Source organism: Anomaloglossus baeobatrachus, chromosome 10 (genome assembly GCF_048569485.1).
Source record: "Anomaloglossus baeobatrachus isolate aAnoBae1 chromosome 10, aAnoBae1.hap1, whole genome shotgun sequence".
Taxonomy (NCBI): domain Eukaryota; kingdom Metazoa; phylum Chordata; class Amphibia; order Anura; family Aromobatidae; genus Anomaloglossus; species Anomaloglossus baeobatrachus.
In genome coordinates, this window is record NC_134362.1 from 56299557 (window position 1) to 56312502 (window position 12946).

At 53.7% G+C, this 12946-nt stretch overlaps 1 protein-coding gene across 1 annotated transcript in view; it reads right to left on the reverse strand.

The window, feature by feature from the left end:
• The window catches only part of ATG2A (autophagy related 2A), a 306688-nt gene that overhangs the window by 168500 nt on the left and 125242 nt on the right, over positions 1 to 12946 (reverse strand). Inside the window, exon 15 of the mRNA XM_075326760.1 lies at positions 7735 to 7978. Within this exon, the coding sequence (XP_075182875.1) occupies positions 7735 to 7978 (244 nt within the window). The remainder of the gene's footprint in view (positions 1 to 7734; positions 7979 to 12946) is intronic.

The following is a 12946-nucleotide window of genomic DNA, read 5'->3' on the forward strand; positions in this document are numbered from 1 at the left end:
AGTATAGCCGTACATGCGGCGCAGGCAGCATAGTAAGCCTGTGCTTTGGCACCCTTGCTTCTTGTGGACGACATGCTGTTGTCTCCTCTGAGCAATCCAGGAGGGTATATAGCCAAAAATCAACCGTGCACCATACAGTGTAAAGTATAGCCTATAATCATATAATCTATAAGTACACTTCTGCACTAGTGGGGCCAGCACCTCAGGTGCTGCTTACCACCCGCTCAAAGCGGTTGTGTGGTCACCAGAATCCCTGCCTGGGTCTCCCTGAGCTTGTCTCCCCTCTCCAGCGTCAGAAGAGCTGACAGGAATGGCTGCCGGCGTCCTGAGGAGAGGAGGGGGCCGTGGGCGTGCCCTAGAAAGTGCGGGAATCTGGTGCCCCACTGTGCACAGTGAGGGGGGTGGAGTATGCAAAGCATGTTCCAGCCCCAGTGCTGACGTCCTGTACAGCGTCCCGCCCTTCCCCTGACTGGCAGGCCTGGGGGCGGGAAAAAAGTGAGACTAGGCCGCAAAAGCCGGGGACTAAAGTTATAAGCGCGGCCGACGTATGAGCGCGGTCGGCGCGGTAGTCCCCGGCGTACTAACATTCCCAGTCGCGCTGCCGTGTGAAATGGCAGCGCGCGGTCAGCGCGGTAGTCCCCAGTAACACTAACACACCCAGCCACGCTGCAGTGTGTGATGGCACAAGCGCGGTCAGCGCTGCGGTCCCCGGCGCACTAACACACCCAGCAATGCTGGAGTGTTTCTGTGCGCTGTCCCTACGGGGACACAGAGTACCTCAAAGTAGCAGGGCCTTGTCCCTGACGATACTCGGCTCCTTATCCAGCAGAGTCCCCAGGAGCTATGGATGGAGCACGGTCCCCTGTGCCTGGAGACCGATTAGGATCCCACTTCACCCAGAGCCCTAAGGGGATGGGGAAGGAAAACAGCATGTGGGCTCCAGCCTCCGTATCCGCAATGGGTACCTCAACCTTAACAACACCGCTGACAAGAGTGGGGTGAGAAGGGAGCATGCTGGGGGCCCTGTTATGGGCCCTCTTTTCTTCCATCCGACATAGTCAGCAGCTGCTGCTGACTAAGCTGTGGAGCTATGCGTGGATGTCTGCCTCCTTCGCACAAAGCATGAAAACTGAGGAGCCCGTGGGAGCACGGGGGGTGTATAGGCAGAAGGGGAGGGGCTTTACACTTTTAGTGTAATACTTTGTGTGGCCTCCGGAGGCATAGCTATACACCCAATTGTCTGGGTCTCCCAATGGAGCGACAAAGAAAAGGGAATTTTGTTTACTTACCGTAAATTCCTTTTCTTCTAGCTCCTATTGGGAGACCCAGACAATTGGGTGTATAGCTTCTGCCTCTGGAGGCCACACAAAGTATTACACTTTAAAAAGTGTAACCCCTCCCCTCTGCCTATACACCCTCCCGTGGACCACGGGCTCCTCAGTTTTGGTGCAAAAACAGGAAGGAGAAAACTTATAAATTGGTCTAGGGTAAATTCAATCCGAAGGATGTTCGGAGAACTGAAAACCATGAACCATAAGAACAATTCAACATGAACAACATGTGTACACAAAAGAACAACCAGTCCAAAGGGCACAGGGGCGGGTGCTGGGTCTCCCAATAGGAGCTAGAAGAAAAGGAATTTACGGTAAGTAAACAAAATTCCCTTTTTCTTTGTCGCTCCATTGGGAGACCCAGACAATTGGGACGTCCAAGAGCAGTCCCTGGGTGGGTAAAAGATACCTCAATCGAAAGAGCCGAAAAACGGCCCCCTCTTACAGGTGGGCAACCGCCGCCTGAAGGACTCGCCTACCTAGACTGGCGTCTGCCGACGCATAGGTATGCACTTGATAGTGCTTCGTGAAAGTGTGCAGACTAGACCACGTAGCTGCCTGACACACCTGCTGAGCCGTCGCCCGGTGCCGCAAAGCCCAGGGCGCACCTACAGCTCTGGTAGAATGGGCTTTCCACCCTGAAGGAAGTGGAGCCCAGAAGAACGGTAGGCCTCGAGAATCGGTTCCTTGATCCACCGAGCCAAGGTTGACTTGGAGGCCTGAGAGCCCTTACGCTGGCCAGCGACAAGGACAAAGAGCGCATCTGAACGGCGCAGGGGCGCCGTGCGAGACACGTAGAACCGGAGTGCTCTCACTAGATCCAAGAGTGCAAATCCTTTTCACACTGGTGAATTGGATTAGGGCAAAAGGAAGGCAAGGAGATATCCTGATTTAGAGGAAAAGGGGATACCACCTTAGGGAGAAATTCCGGGACCGGACGGAGAACCACCTTATCCTGGTGAAAAACCAGGAAGGGAGCTTTGCATGACAGCGCTGCAAGCTCAGACACTCTCCGAAGAGACGTGACTGCCACTAGGAAGGCCACCTTCTGCGAAAGACAGGAGAGAGAGACATCCCGCAGTGGCTCAAAAGGCGGCTTTTGAAGAGCCGTCAGGACCCTGTTAAGGTCCCAAGGTTCCAACGGACGTTTGTAAGGTGGGACTATGTGGCAGACCCCCTGCAGGAACGTGCGGACCTGCGGAAGCCTGGCTAGACGCTTTTGAAAAAACACGGAGAGCGCCGACACTTGGCCCTTGATAGAGCCGAGGGACAAACCCTTGTCCACTCCAGATTGAAGGAATGAAAGGAATGTGGGTAAGGCAAACGGCCATGGAGAAAAACCGTTAGCAGTGCACCAGGACAGGAAGATTTGCCAAGACCTATAATAGATCTTGGCGGACGTTGGCTTCCTGGCCTGTCTCATGGTGGCAATGACATCCTGAGATAACCCTGAAGACGCTAGGAGCCAGGACTCAATGGCCACACAGTCAGGTTGAGGGCCACAGAATTCAGATGGAAAAACGGACCTTGTGACAGCAAGTCTGGGCGGTCTGGAAGTGCCCACGGTTGACCCACCGTGAGATGCCACAGATCCGGATACCACGACCGCCTCGGCCAGTCTGGAGCGACGAGAATGGCGCGACGGCAGTCGGACCTGATCTTGCGTAGTACTCTGGGCAGCATTGCCAGAGGGGGAAACACATACGGCAGTCGGAACTGCGACCAATCCTGCACTAACGCGTCCGCCGCCAGAGCTCTGTGATCCTGAGACCGTGCCATGAAGGCCGGGACCTTGTTGTTGTGCCGTGACGCCATGAGATCGAAGTCCGGCATTCCCCAGCGGCGACAGATTTCCCGAAACACGTCTGGGTGAAGAGACCATTCCCCCGCGTCCATGCCCTGACAACTGAGAAAATCTGCTTCCCAGTTTTCTATGCCCGGGATGTGACCTGCGGAGATGGTGGAGCCTGTGTCTTCCACCCACTGCAGAATCCGCCGGACTTCCTGGAAGGCCAGACGACTGCGAGTGCCGCCTTGGTGATTGATGTAGGCGACGGCAGTGGCGTTGTCCGACTGGATTCGGATCTGCCTGCCCTCCAGCCACCGATGGAAAGCCAATAGGGCTAGATATACTGCCCTTATCTCCAGAATATTGATCTGAAGGGACGATTCTATCGGAGTCCAGGTTCCTTGAGCCCTGTGGTGGAGATAAAACGCTCCCCAACCTGACAGGCTCGCGTCCGTGGTGACCACAGCCCAGGTTGGGGGTAGGAATGATCTTCCTCCTGACAGAGATGTGGGTAGGAGCCACCACTGAAGTGATGTTTTCGTCGCGAGGGAAAGAGAGACGTTCTTGTCGAGGGAAGCCGCACTCTTGTCCCATTTGCGGAGAATATCCCATTGGAGTGGCCGTAGATGAAATTGTGCAAACGGCACTGCCTCCATAGCTGCCACCATCTTCCCCAGGAAGTGCATGAGGCACCTTAAGGGGTGTGATTGACTCCGAAGAAGTGATTGCACCCCTGCCTGCAGAGAAAGCCGTTTGTCCCGCGGTAGCTTGACTAACGCTGGCTGTGTGTGAAACTCCATCCCAAGGTAAGTCAGTGATTGGGTTGGTGTCAACTTGGATTTCGGGAAGTTGATGATCCACCCGAACTGCTGGAGAGTCGCCAGAGCGACGGTAAGGCTTTGTTGACACGCCATCCGAGAAGGGGCCCTGACTAGGAGATCGTCCAAGTAGGGGATCACCGAGTGGCCCTGAGAGTGCAGGACCGCCACGACGGATGCCATGACTTTGGTGAAAACCCGTGGGGCTGTCGCCAGGCCGAAGGGCAATGCGACGAACTGGAGGTGTTCGTCCCCGATGGCGAAACGCATCCAGGACGGCGTTCATGGCGTAGCAGAATTCCGTGTGACAGCATTAATCTCAGCCAGACAAGCTGAGATAGCTTGGAGAGCCCACACAGCGGCAAAGGCCGGGGCGACATAGATGGACTTCACCAAGAGCTCTATCTGTCTGTCAGTGGCATCCTTCAGGGATGAGCCATCTGCAACAGACACAACGGATCTAGCAGCCAATTTGGAGACTGGCGGATCCACCTTGGGAGAGTGAGACCAGCCCTTAACAACTTCAGATGGAAAGGGATAACGCGTGTCAGTATGCCGTTTAGCAAAGCGCTTGTCCGGGACCGCCCTGGGCTTCTGGACAGCATCCCTGAAGTTAGAGTGATCAAAAAACGTATTTCGTGTACGCTTGGGGAACCGAAACTGGTGTTTCTCCTGTTGAGAAGCCGACTCCTCTACAGGAGGAGGCGGGGGAGAGAGATCCAACACCTGGTTGATGGATGAGATAAGATCATTTACTAAGGCATCCCCCTCAGGTGTATCAAGGTTAAGGGCGAAGTCAGGGTCAGAGCCCTGAGCTCCTACATCCGCCTCGTCTTCCTGAGAGTCCTCCGAGCAGCGTGAGGAAGACGGGGAAGAGTGCCAGCGAGACCGCTTTGCCGGTCTGGGACTGCGGTCCGGGCAGGAGTCCTCCGCCTGAGACCTAGGGGCCAACCTGGGAGCGTGCTGCGGCGCGGACCGAGAGGGGCCTGGAGGAGACAAGCTAACAGGAACCGGGGCCTGTGAAGGGTCCGGTCAGGATTGCAATGCCTCCAGGAGCCTAGAAGACCATTTGTCCAAAGACTGTGCCATGGATTGAGAAAGGGACTGAGAGAGTTTCTCAGCAAAAGAGGCCAACCCCTGTGACTCTGTCCCTGCATGTTCAGGGGGAGCAGGGGGGTCTACCTGAGCCGAGGGGCCCACCAGTGCCCGAGGCTCCGGCTGAGCAAGCGTGGCAGGAGTCGAACACTGCTCACAGTGAGGGTACGTGGATCCCGCCGGCAACATAGCCCCACAAGAGGTACAGGCCGCGAAAAAAACCTGTGCCTTAGCAGTTTTGCTCCTTGTGGACGACATGCTGTTGTCTCCTAGGAGAGTGACCAACTGAGGGTATATAGGGACCAAGGTATACGGACTGACCGAACAGATATATATATATCTATTATATAAATATATATATATGTATCTATACCGGCACCCCAGGGGGGCCAGCACCGGGTGACCGGTGTGGCTTACCGACCGCTAACGAGCGGAGTGTGTCCTCCAGATTCCCTGCCTTGGATCCCCCGGAGCTGCTGAGCTGTTCACTGAGAAGCATCCACCGGCAGAATGCCAGAAAATGGCCGCCGGAGCTCTCAGGGGAGGAGTAGAGCCGAGGGCGGCGCCAGCCAAGAGCGGGAATCTGGGGTCCCCACAGTGGTCAGTGAGGGGGGAGGAAGACATGCAGGATGCTCCAGCCCTCACATCCGACGTCATGCCGGAGAACCCGCCCTTACCCCTGACAGGCAGGCCCGGGGGCGGGATTTTTGCGACTAGGCCGCGGTGAAGCCGGGGACTAAATTTGAGGCCGCGCCCGACAAGCAGGCACGGTCGGCGCGGAAGTCCACCGGCCTCCTCAGTTTTAAAACTACTGCGGCTCCCGGGAAGAAGGTGCGCTCTCTGTACGATCCCCGACAGGGATACAGAGTACCTTTAAGTTGCAGGGCCCGGTCCCTGGGGTTGAAGAGGCTCCGGTCCGGCAGGTTCCCTCAGGGGCTGCGGATGGAGCACGGTCCCAGCAAATGGAAGACCGCTCAGGATCCCACTTCTCCCAGAGCCGCTAAGGGATGGTGAAGGAGACGGCATGTGGCTCCAGCCTCTGTACCCACAATGGGTACCTCAAGCTCAACAACACCGCCGACATAGTGGGGTGAGAAGGGAACATGCCGGGGACCCCGTGGGGGTCCTCTTTTCTTCCAACCGACATAAAAAGTCTGAGAATTCATGAGTGGATGTGTGCCTCCTTCCACACAAAGCATAAAACTGAGGAGCCCGTGGTCCACGGGAGGGTGTATAGGCAGAGGGGAGGGGTTACACTTTTTAAAGTGTAATACTTTGTGTGGCCTCCAGAGGCAGAAGCTATACACCCAATTGTCTGGGTCTCCCAATGGAGCGACAAAGAAAGAAGAAATTCGATTGGTTGCAATGGAAAACTTTTTTTTTTCCCTTTGAACTACCGTGTTTCCCCAAAAATAAGACACGGTCTTATTGTATTTTTTGCCCCCCAAAATGTGCCAGGGCTTATTTTCTGGGAAGCAAAGATTGGGGGTAAGTTTATCCCCCAATTAAGGCAGACAACCCCCAAAAGAATCATACTTATCAGGCCCTGGACCATCTTCTGTCGTTCCCAGGTCCTCCAGCGATCCACAGCGGGCACGCAAAGCAGGTCTCCTTGTGTGCTCCACAGCAGTAAAGCACCGAGGACCTGTGGTGAAACGCATCGATGCATTCCACCGCAGGATCCCTCGCTCCACTGTGTCCTAGGTATCACGGTGTGTGTGTGCGTGTGTGTGTGTGTTCCACCACAGGTCCTCGATGCGTTCCTCCACAGGTCCTCGCATTTCATAGCATCCCGTTCGAAGTCTAGTGACTATGATAGTGTGGTCTTCTGTTCTTCGTCTTTTGGGGTGGTTGGCTCTCTTTATTAAAGTGTCCTGCAGTATTCCTTAACTTTTTTAGCTGCATGGACACTATTATTGATCCGCAACTAGGGCTTATTTTCGGGGTAGGGCTTATATTTAAAGGGAACTTGTCACCACTTTTTTGGCCTATAAGCTGCGGCCACCACCACAGGGCTCTTATATACAGCATTTTAACATGCTGTATATAAGAGCCCAGGCCGGGGGTATAACATAAAAAATACTTTATAATACTTACCTAACGGTCACGCTGTGGGCCTTATGGGCGTCTGCGTTGACCAGAGCCGGTGCAGCCTCTTTTGGCCATCTTAGTCCTCCGGTGTCGGCGCCTCCTCTTTCGGCCATCTTCGTTCTCTTTCTGAATACACTGTGCATGATGTGTCTACGTCATACACACTCGCCGGTACCGCGCAGGCGCACTACAATACTTTGATCTTCCCTGCTCAGGACCTGAATGCCGGAGAGTGTGGATGACATCGGACACGTCATGCACTGCGGCTAGAGAAGGAAAACAAAGATAGCCAAAAGAGGAGGAGCCAGCACCGGACAACGGAGACGCCCATATGGCCAACCGCGCGACCGTTAGGTAAGTATTATAAAGTGTTTTTTATGTTCTCACAGCGGCCTGGACTCTTATATACAGCATGTTAGAATACTGTATATAAGAGCCCGGTGGTGGTGGCCACAGCTTATAGGCCGAAAAAGTGGTGACAGGTTCCCTTTAAGCCTTATTATGAAAAGGCAGAGAATTTGTGCTAATTCTTATTTTTGGGGAAACACGGTAGTAAAGGCTTAGTCTTCCTTCTTGCATTTAGGAAATTTCTTATATGACTATATCTCACCGTGCATGTCTCCAAAGGTTATTTCGATCTTGCTGGGTTCTTCTGTACCAGTTTTTCGTTGCGTACTGATCTCCATATCCAACACCTCCATTTCTAGACATTCCTTCCTTACAGCTTTCTGAGTCCATGATCGTCGCTCTGCAGCAGGCCGCAAGTCTGGTACTGGGAACTGGAGATGTATGTGCCCTTTGGACGCCAATACGTGGATCTCTGTGTCCTCCTCGGGAGCAGGAGTCACATCCGTCTGGCATTAAAAAAAAAAAAAGTTTCAGTTTTGGCAAAGCTAAATTTGGAAAAGGGATATACAGTCGTATGTCTCTGTCATTAGTTTGCTTGCAGGGCTTGGAGAATAAGTAAGGCTGAAACCCGGATCGTCACTGTTCTCACCAGCAAAACATTCATCTAAACAATGTAAGACATTGTTGTACAGAACAGACAGAAAAGCAAACGGAAGAAGATTTATGAAGGCTGGCTGTAAAGACTACAATTAAACAAACGCAGCATAAATTATTATAAGGAAACCCAGCTTAGCTAACAGCACAAGATGGCTAGCACTAAGGCTTTTGCTATGGAGGGCAGCATGATGTAGGGGCAGGTACCCCAATTCCAGTAAAATTCAATAATATTTCAATAAAATCAGTGTTTTATCAACAAGAGATTATAACTCAGGTCTTGCGCCTCCTAGTCCAACCACCCTCATCACTGATTAGCAGCTGTCAATATACAGTATATATAGCTGCCAATCAGTAGTGTGGGCAGGGTTATACACAGCTCAGTATTCTAAGTTCTTCTAGATGTGCAGCAGAGAAAAAGAGAATTTTGTTACTTACCGTAAATTCTTTTTCTTATAGTTCCGTCATGGGAGACCCAGACCATGGGTGTATAGCTACTGCCTCCGGAGGACACACAAAGTTACTACACTCAAACGTGTAGCTCCTCCCTCCTAGCATATACACCCCCTGCTAGCCAGTCCTAGCCAGTTTAGTGCAAAAGCTGAAGGAGGACATCCACCCACAAGAAGAGACAGAGTAAAATCCGGAAGAACCGGAACGTCTGTCTACAACAATAACAGCCGGTGAAGACACACGGAACAAGAAACCTGCCAACAGGCAATAGGGAGGGTGCTGGGTCTCCCATGACGGAACTATAAGAAAAAGAATTTACGGTAAGTAACAAAATTCTCTTTTTCTTCACCGTTCCTATGGGAGACCCAGACCATGGGACGTCCTAAAGCAGTCCATGGGTGGGAATAAACAGACAACTGAGAAGCAGGCAAACCCAACTTCACAAATGGGCGACAGACGCCTGAAAGATGCGTCTGCCCAAGCCCGCGTCTGCCAAAGCAAGAGCATGCCTTGGATAGAGCTTCGAAAAAGTATGCAGACTAATTCGAGCTGCAGTCTGACAGACCTACTGAGCCGTAGCCTGGCGCCTGAAAGCCCAAAAGGCACCGACAGGTCTGATCAAATGTGCTCTGATCCCCGGCGGGGAAGGCACTTGAGTACACTGGCAGGCCTCGGAAATGGCCGACCTAAGCCAACGAACCAGGGTCGGCTTAGATGCCGAGAGACCGCTACGTTGACTAGCAGTCAGTACCAGAGAGAGGTGCACCGCCTAATAACGGCGGTGCGAGACACATAGATCCGGGGCGCCCGCACCAGATCCAGGATATGCAACGCTTCCTCAAAGCGATGAACAGGAGCCGGACAAAGGGAAGGCAGGAAAATTGCCCCGGATAAGGTGGAAGCAGTAACCACCTTAAGGAAAAAAGTCCGGAGTCGGACGGAGACCACCTTGTCTTGATGCAAAAGACCAAAAAGGGGGTGACTCAGAGAGAGTGCAGCCAGAACTCCCTGGCGGGAAATTCTAGCCACCAGAAAGACTACTTTCTGTGAAAGATGAAACAAGGAAACCTGCCTAAGAGGCGCAAAGGGGGGTTTCCGGGAACCGGGAGGACCGGATTAAGGTCCCAGGGCTCCATAGGCCGCCGGAAAGGCGGAATGATGTGAGATGCGCCCTTAAAGGAGCGCACCGGAGCCAGCCGGACGATACGCCGCTGGCACATATTGACAGAGCCGAGACCTGTCCCTTAATGAGGGATAGTCCTAGCTGTAGACCGGACTGTGGAAGGGACAGGAGGGTCGGCAAGGCTAAAAAGGTCCAAGGACACCTTGGAGCTCGAGTCATAGCGGAGATGACTTCAGGAAGGATACCAGAAGTCGCCAAGATCCAGGACTCAATAGCTACGCCGTCAATCTGAGAATCCAGAATTCTGACGGAAAAAACTGACCTTTTGAGAAAAGGTCTGGACGGTCCGGAAGATGCCATGGCAACCCAACGGACAGAAGGAGCAGGTCAGGGTACCAAGCCTGCCTGGGTCAGTCTGGAGTAAGAGAATGACCCGACGGCCCCCTTTACTGATCTTGCGCAGGACTATCTGATCTGGGCAAGAGGTAGAGACGAAGCTGGGATCAAACATGAACCAGTGTGTCTACCGCAAAACCTGAGGATTGTGGACCACGGCTGGACAGCTGAAATAGTCTGCCTCGCAGTTTGGACATCTAGGATGTGGGCTGCGGATACGGTGGACTAGGAGTCCCTTGTCCACTGAAGAATGTTGAGGCGCTAAGATTGCCAGGCGGCTGAGTGTCCCGCCCTGGAAGTTGATGTAGGAAAACGCTGTCACGTTGTCCGACTGGACCCGAATGTGCCTAGCCGCCAACAGATGGTGAAGGCTTAGAGAGCTAGAAATACAACTCTGATTTCCAGCCCATTGATGGAGATATACTGCTCCCAAGGCGGAAAGACCAGCACCCTGGTGAGGGTCACCCGGGACGGGGCCAGGAAGTCCCTGAGACAGAGTGGCCGAAACCACCACTGAAAACGAGCCCCTGGTCAGTGGCAAAGCCACCACCCCGTGGTAGGAGGGAGTTCGCGTGTGCAGCGGAAAACATCCAGTCTCAGAGGACGCAGGAGAAATTGGGCAAGGAATCACTTCCATTGACGCCACCGTCTGACCAGCACCTGTATTTGGTGTCTGATAGAACGACGTCGACCGCCAGCGGAGGGACTACTGATCGACTAAGAGCAGCTTTACAAGAGCCGACAGTCTCGAATTGCGTCCCTGAGAACCTCTGGTTCGAAGTCAGAGTGGACTTGAACAGAATGACAAGCCACCCGAATAGGTTAGAGTGGCGAGAGTAAGCGAAGTACTCTGCTAAGAGTCTGCACTGGATGAAGCCCCGAGAAGAAGGCCGTCCAGGGCAAACGATCACTGCCAATCCCTAGGGGTGCAGGACCCTAATCACAGCAGCACCAATGAGAATGCTCGAGGGGCCGTGGCTAACCCCAAGGGAAGAGCCACGAATTGGACCACTCCGATGGCAAAACGTAGTCAACGCTGGTGTGAAACTGCGATTGACCCCTGCAGAAAGGCATCTCTGATGCCGATGGCTGCTAGGGAATCTCCTTGGGTTCTTGATTGATCCGGTGAAAAAAAACACACGGAACAAGACCGAGACTCCATGTGAACACGCCACACCTGACCATGCTTGAAAAGCTAAAGATCCAGGTCGGAAGGCACCGCCCTCTTCGGGTACTAGAAATAGATTTAAACAAAAATCTCAGAACCGTTCCCAGTCGGGAACCGGTACAATTCCTCCATTGGCCTGCAAGAAATGCCACGGCCTGTGAGAAGGCGGAGGCCTTGGAGCCGGGAGGGGGTGACAGAAAAAATCTGTTTGGCGGGTGGACAGAATTCCATCCTGTAGCCATGGGAGATATATCCCGCCCCCACTGAACGGAGACGTGTTAGAACCATACGTCGCCAAGTGGAGGGAGCCTGCCACCGACCAGGAGGAGGTTGGCGTGGCTAGATAGCTCGGAGGAAGCTGACTAAGTGGCAGCATCTCCTGCGGTCTTCTGAAGACGCAGCTTCAAGCCAATTGGTTCCATGAACCTAGGCCGAGCTAGAGGACGATCAGATGGAGGAACGGAAACCACCGAACCTCAACTGATTCCTGCCCTGGACAGGATCCCTGGTTTAGGTTTGTGGCAAGGAAGAACTCTGCTCGCCAAGAGCTTCCTAAATTTCATCCAGTTGGTTCCGAAGAGACTGGTCCCACCAAAGGGGAGCCCAGCAAGGAACCTCTATAGAGGCATCTGCCTTCCATTTCCGAAGCCACAGGAGCCTGCGGATAGTGAGGAAGTAGCCAAGACCACCGCCGTGCGGTGTCCAGCATGGCAGACCTGGCAGAGGATGAGAAGACTGAAGTTTGGAAGTTCAGGCAACCGTCTTGGGCATAGCGTCCCTGTGAGGGAAAGCATCTCCTCAGAGGAGCCATCAGCCACTGACGTAACGGTCCGGGCTGAGCCACCTGAGGTGAATGAGCCCACCTTTTGACCACCATTGGTGGACAGGGGAAACACAGTCCTCAGAATCACGCTTCATGGGAAGCGACTGTCAGAGCGGACCCTGGGCTGGTCACAGGGCCTGAAAACTGGAGTGGTTAAGGAACACACATAGTGTTCCCCTAGATAAGGTAACTCCGGCGGATTGAGGTCCAGTACAATAATTAATGTACCGTGGGATCCTTATAGAGGTGCCGTCAGCCACTGATACAACTATCTGGGCTGAAAGTCTAGACACCGGAGTGGCCACCCCTGGCGAATGAGTACACTCCTTGACCACCTCTGATGGGAGGGGGAGACAGGCAGCATAACCCCGCTGTGGGATCTGCAGGACAGGCTGTGGGCTCGGACGCAGCGGGCTGAAAACTGGAGTGGTTAAGGAACACGCTCCTCGTCCTGTTAAAGGTATACTGATGCCTTTCTGCCAGCGGGGAATACTCCCCTGATATAGGCGGATGGAGGTCCAGTACAAGTATAATGGACGCAATCCAATCATTCGCATCCGCGTCACCTACGGACGGATCAAAGTACCTAAAGTAGCGTCCGAGCCCCTGGTAGAGACATCCTCCTCGCCCAGTGAGTCAGCTCGTATGCGGGACGGGGAGTACAGGGGACCTTACGTCTCCCTGTGAGGAGGACGGGGTCTGTGAGCTTTGCTGAGCGAGCAGAAAACGCCCTGAGAAGGGGGCTGCATGCTCAGCAGATGCCGGGACAGCCGACCCCTGGAAAAAAGATTCCCCCAGGGGTCAGCCACCGAAACCAGAGGAGCTGGAGGGACCATAAATGAGCCTCCAAGCTGAGG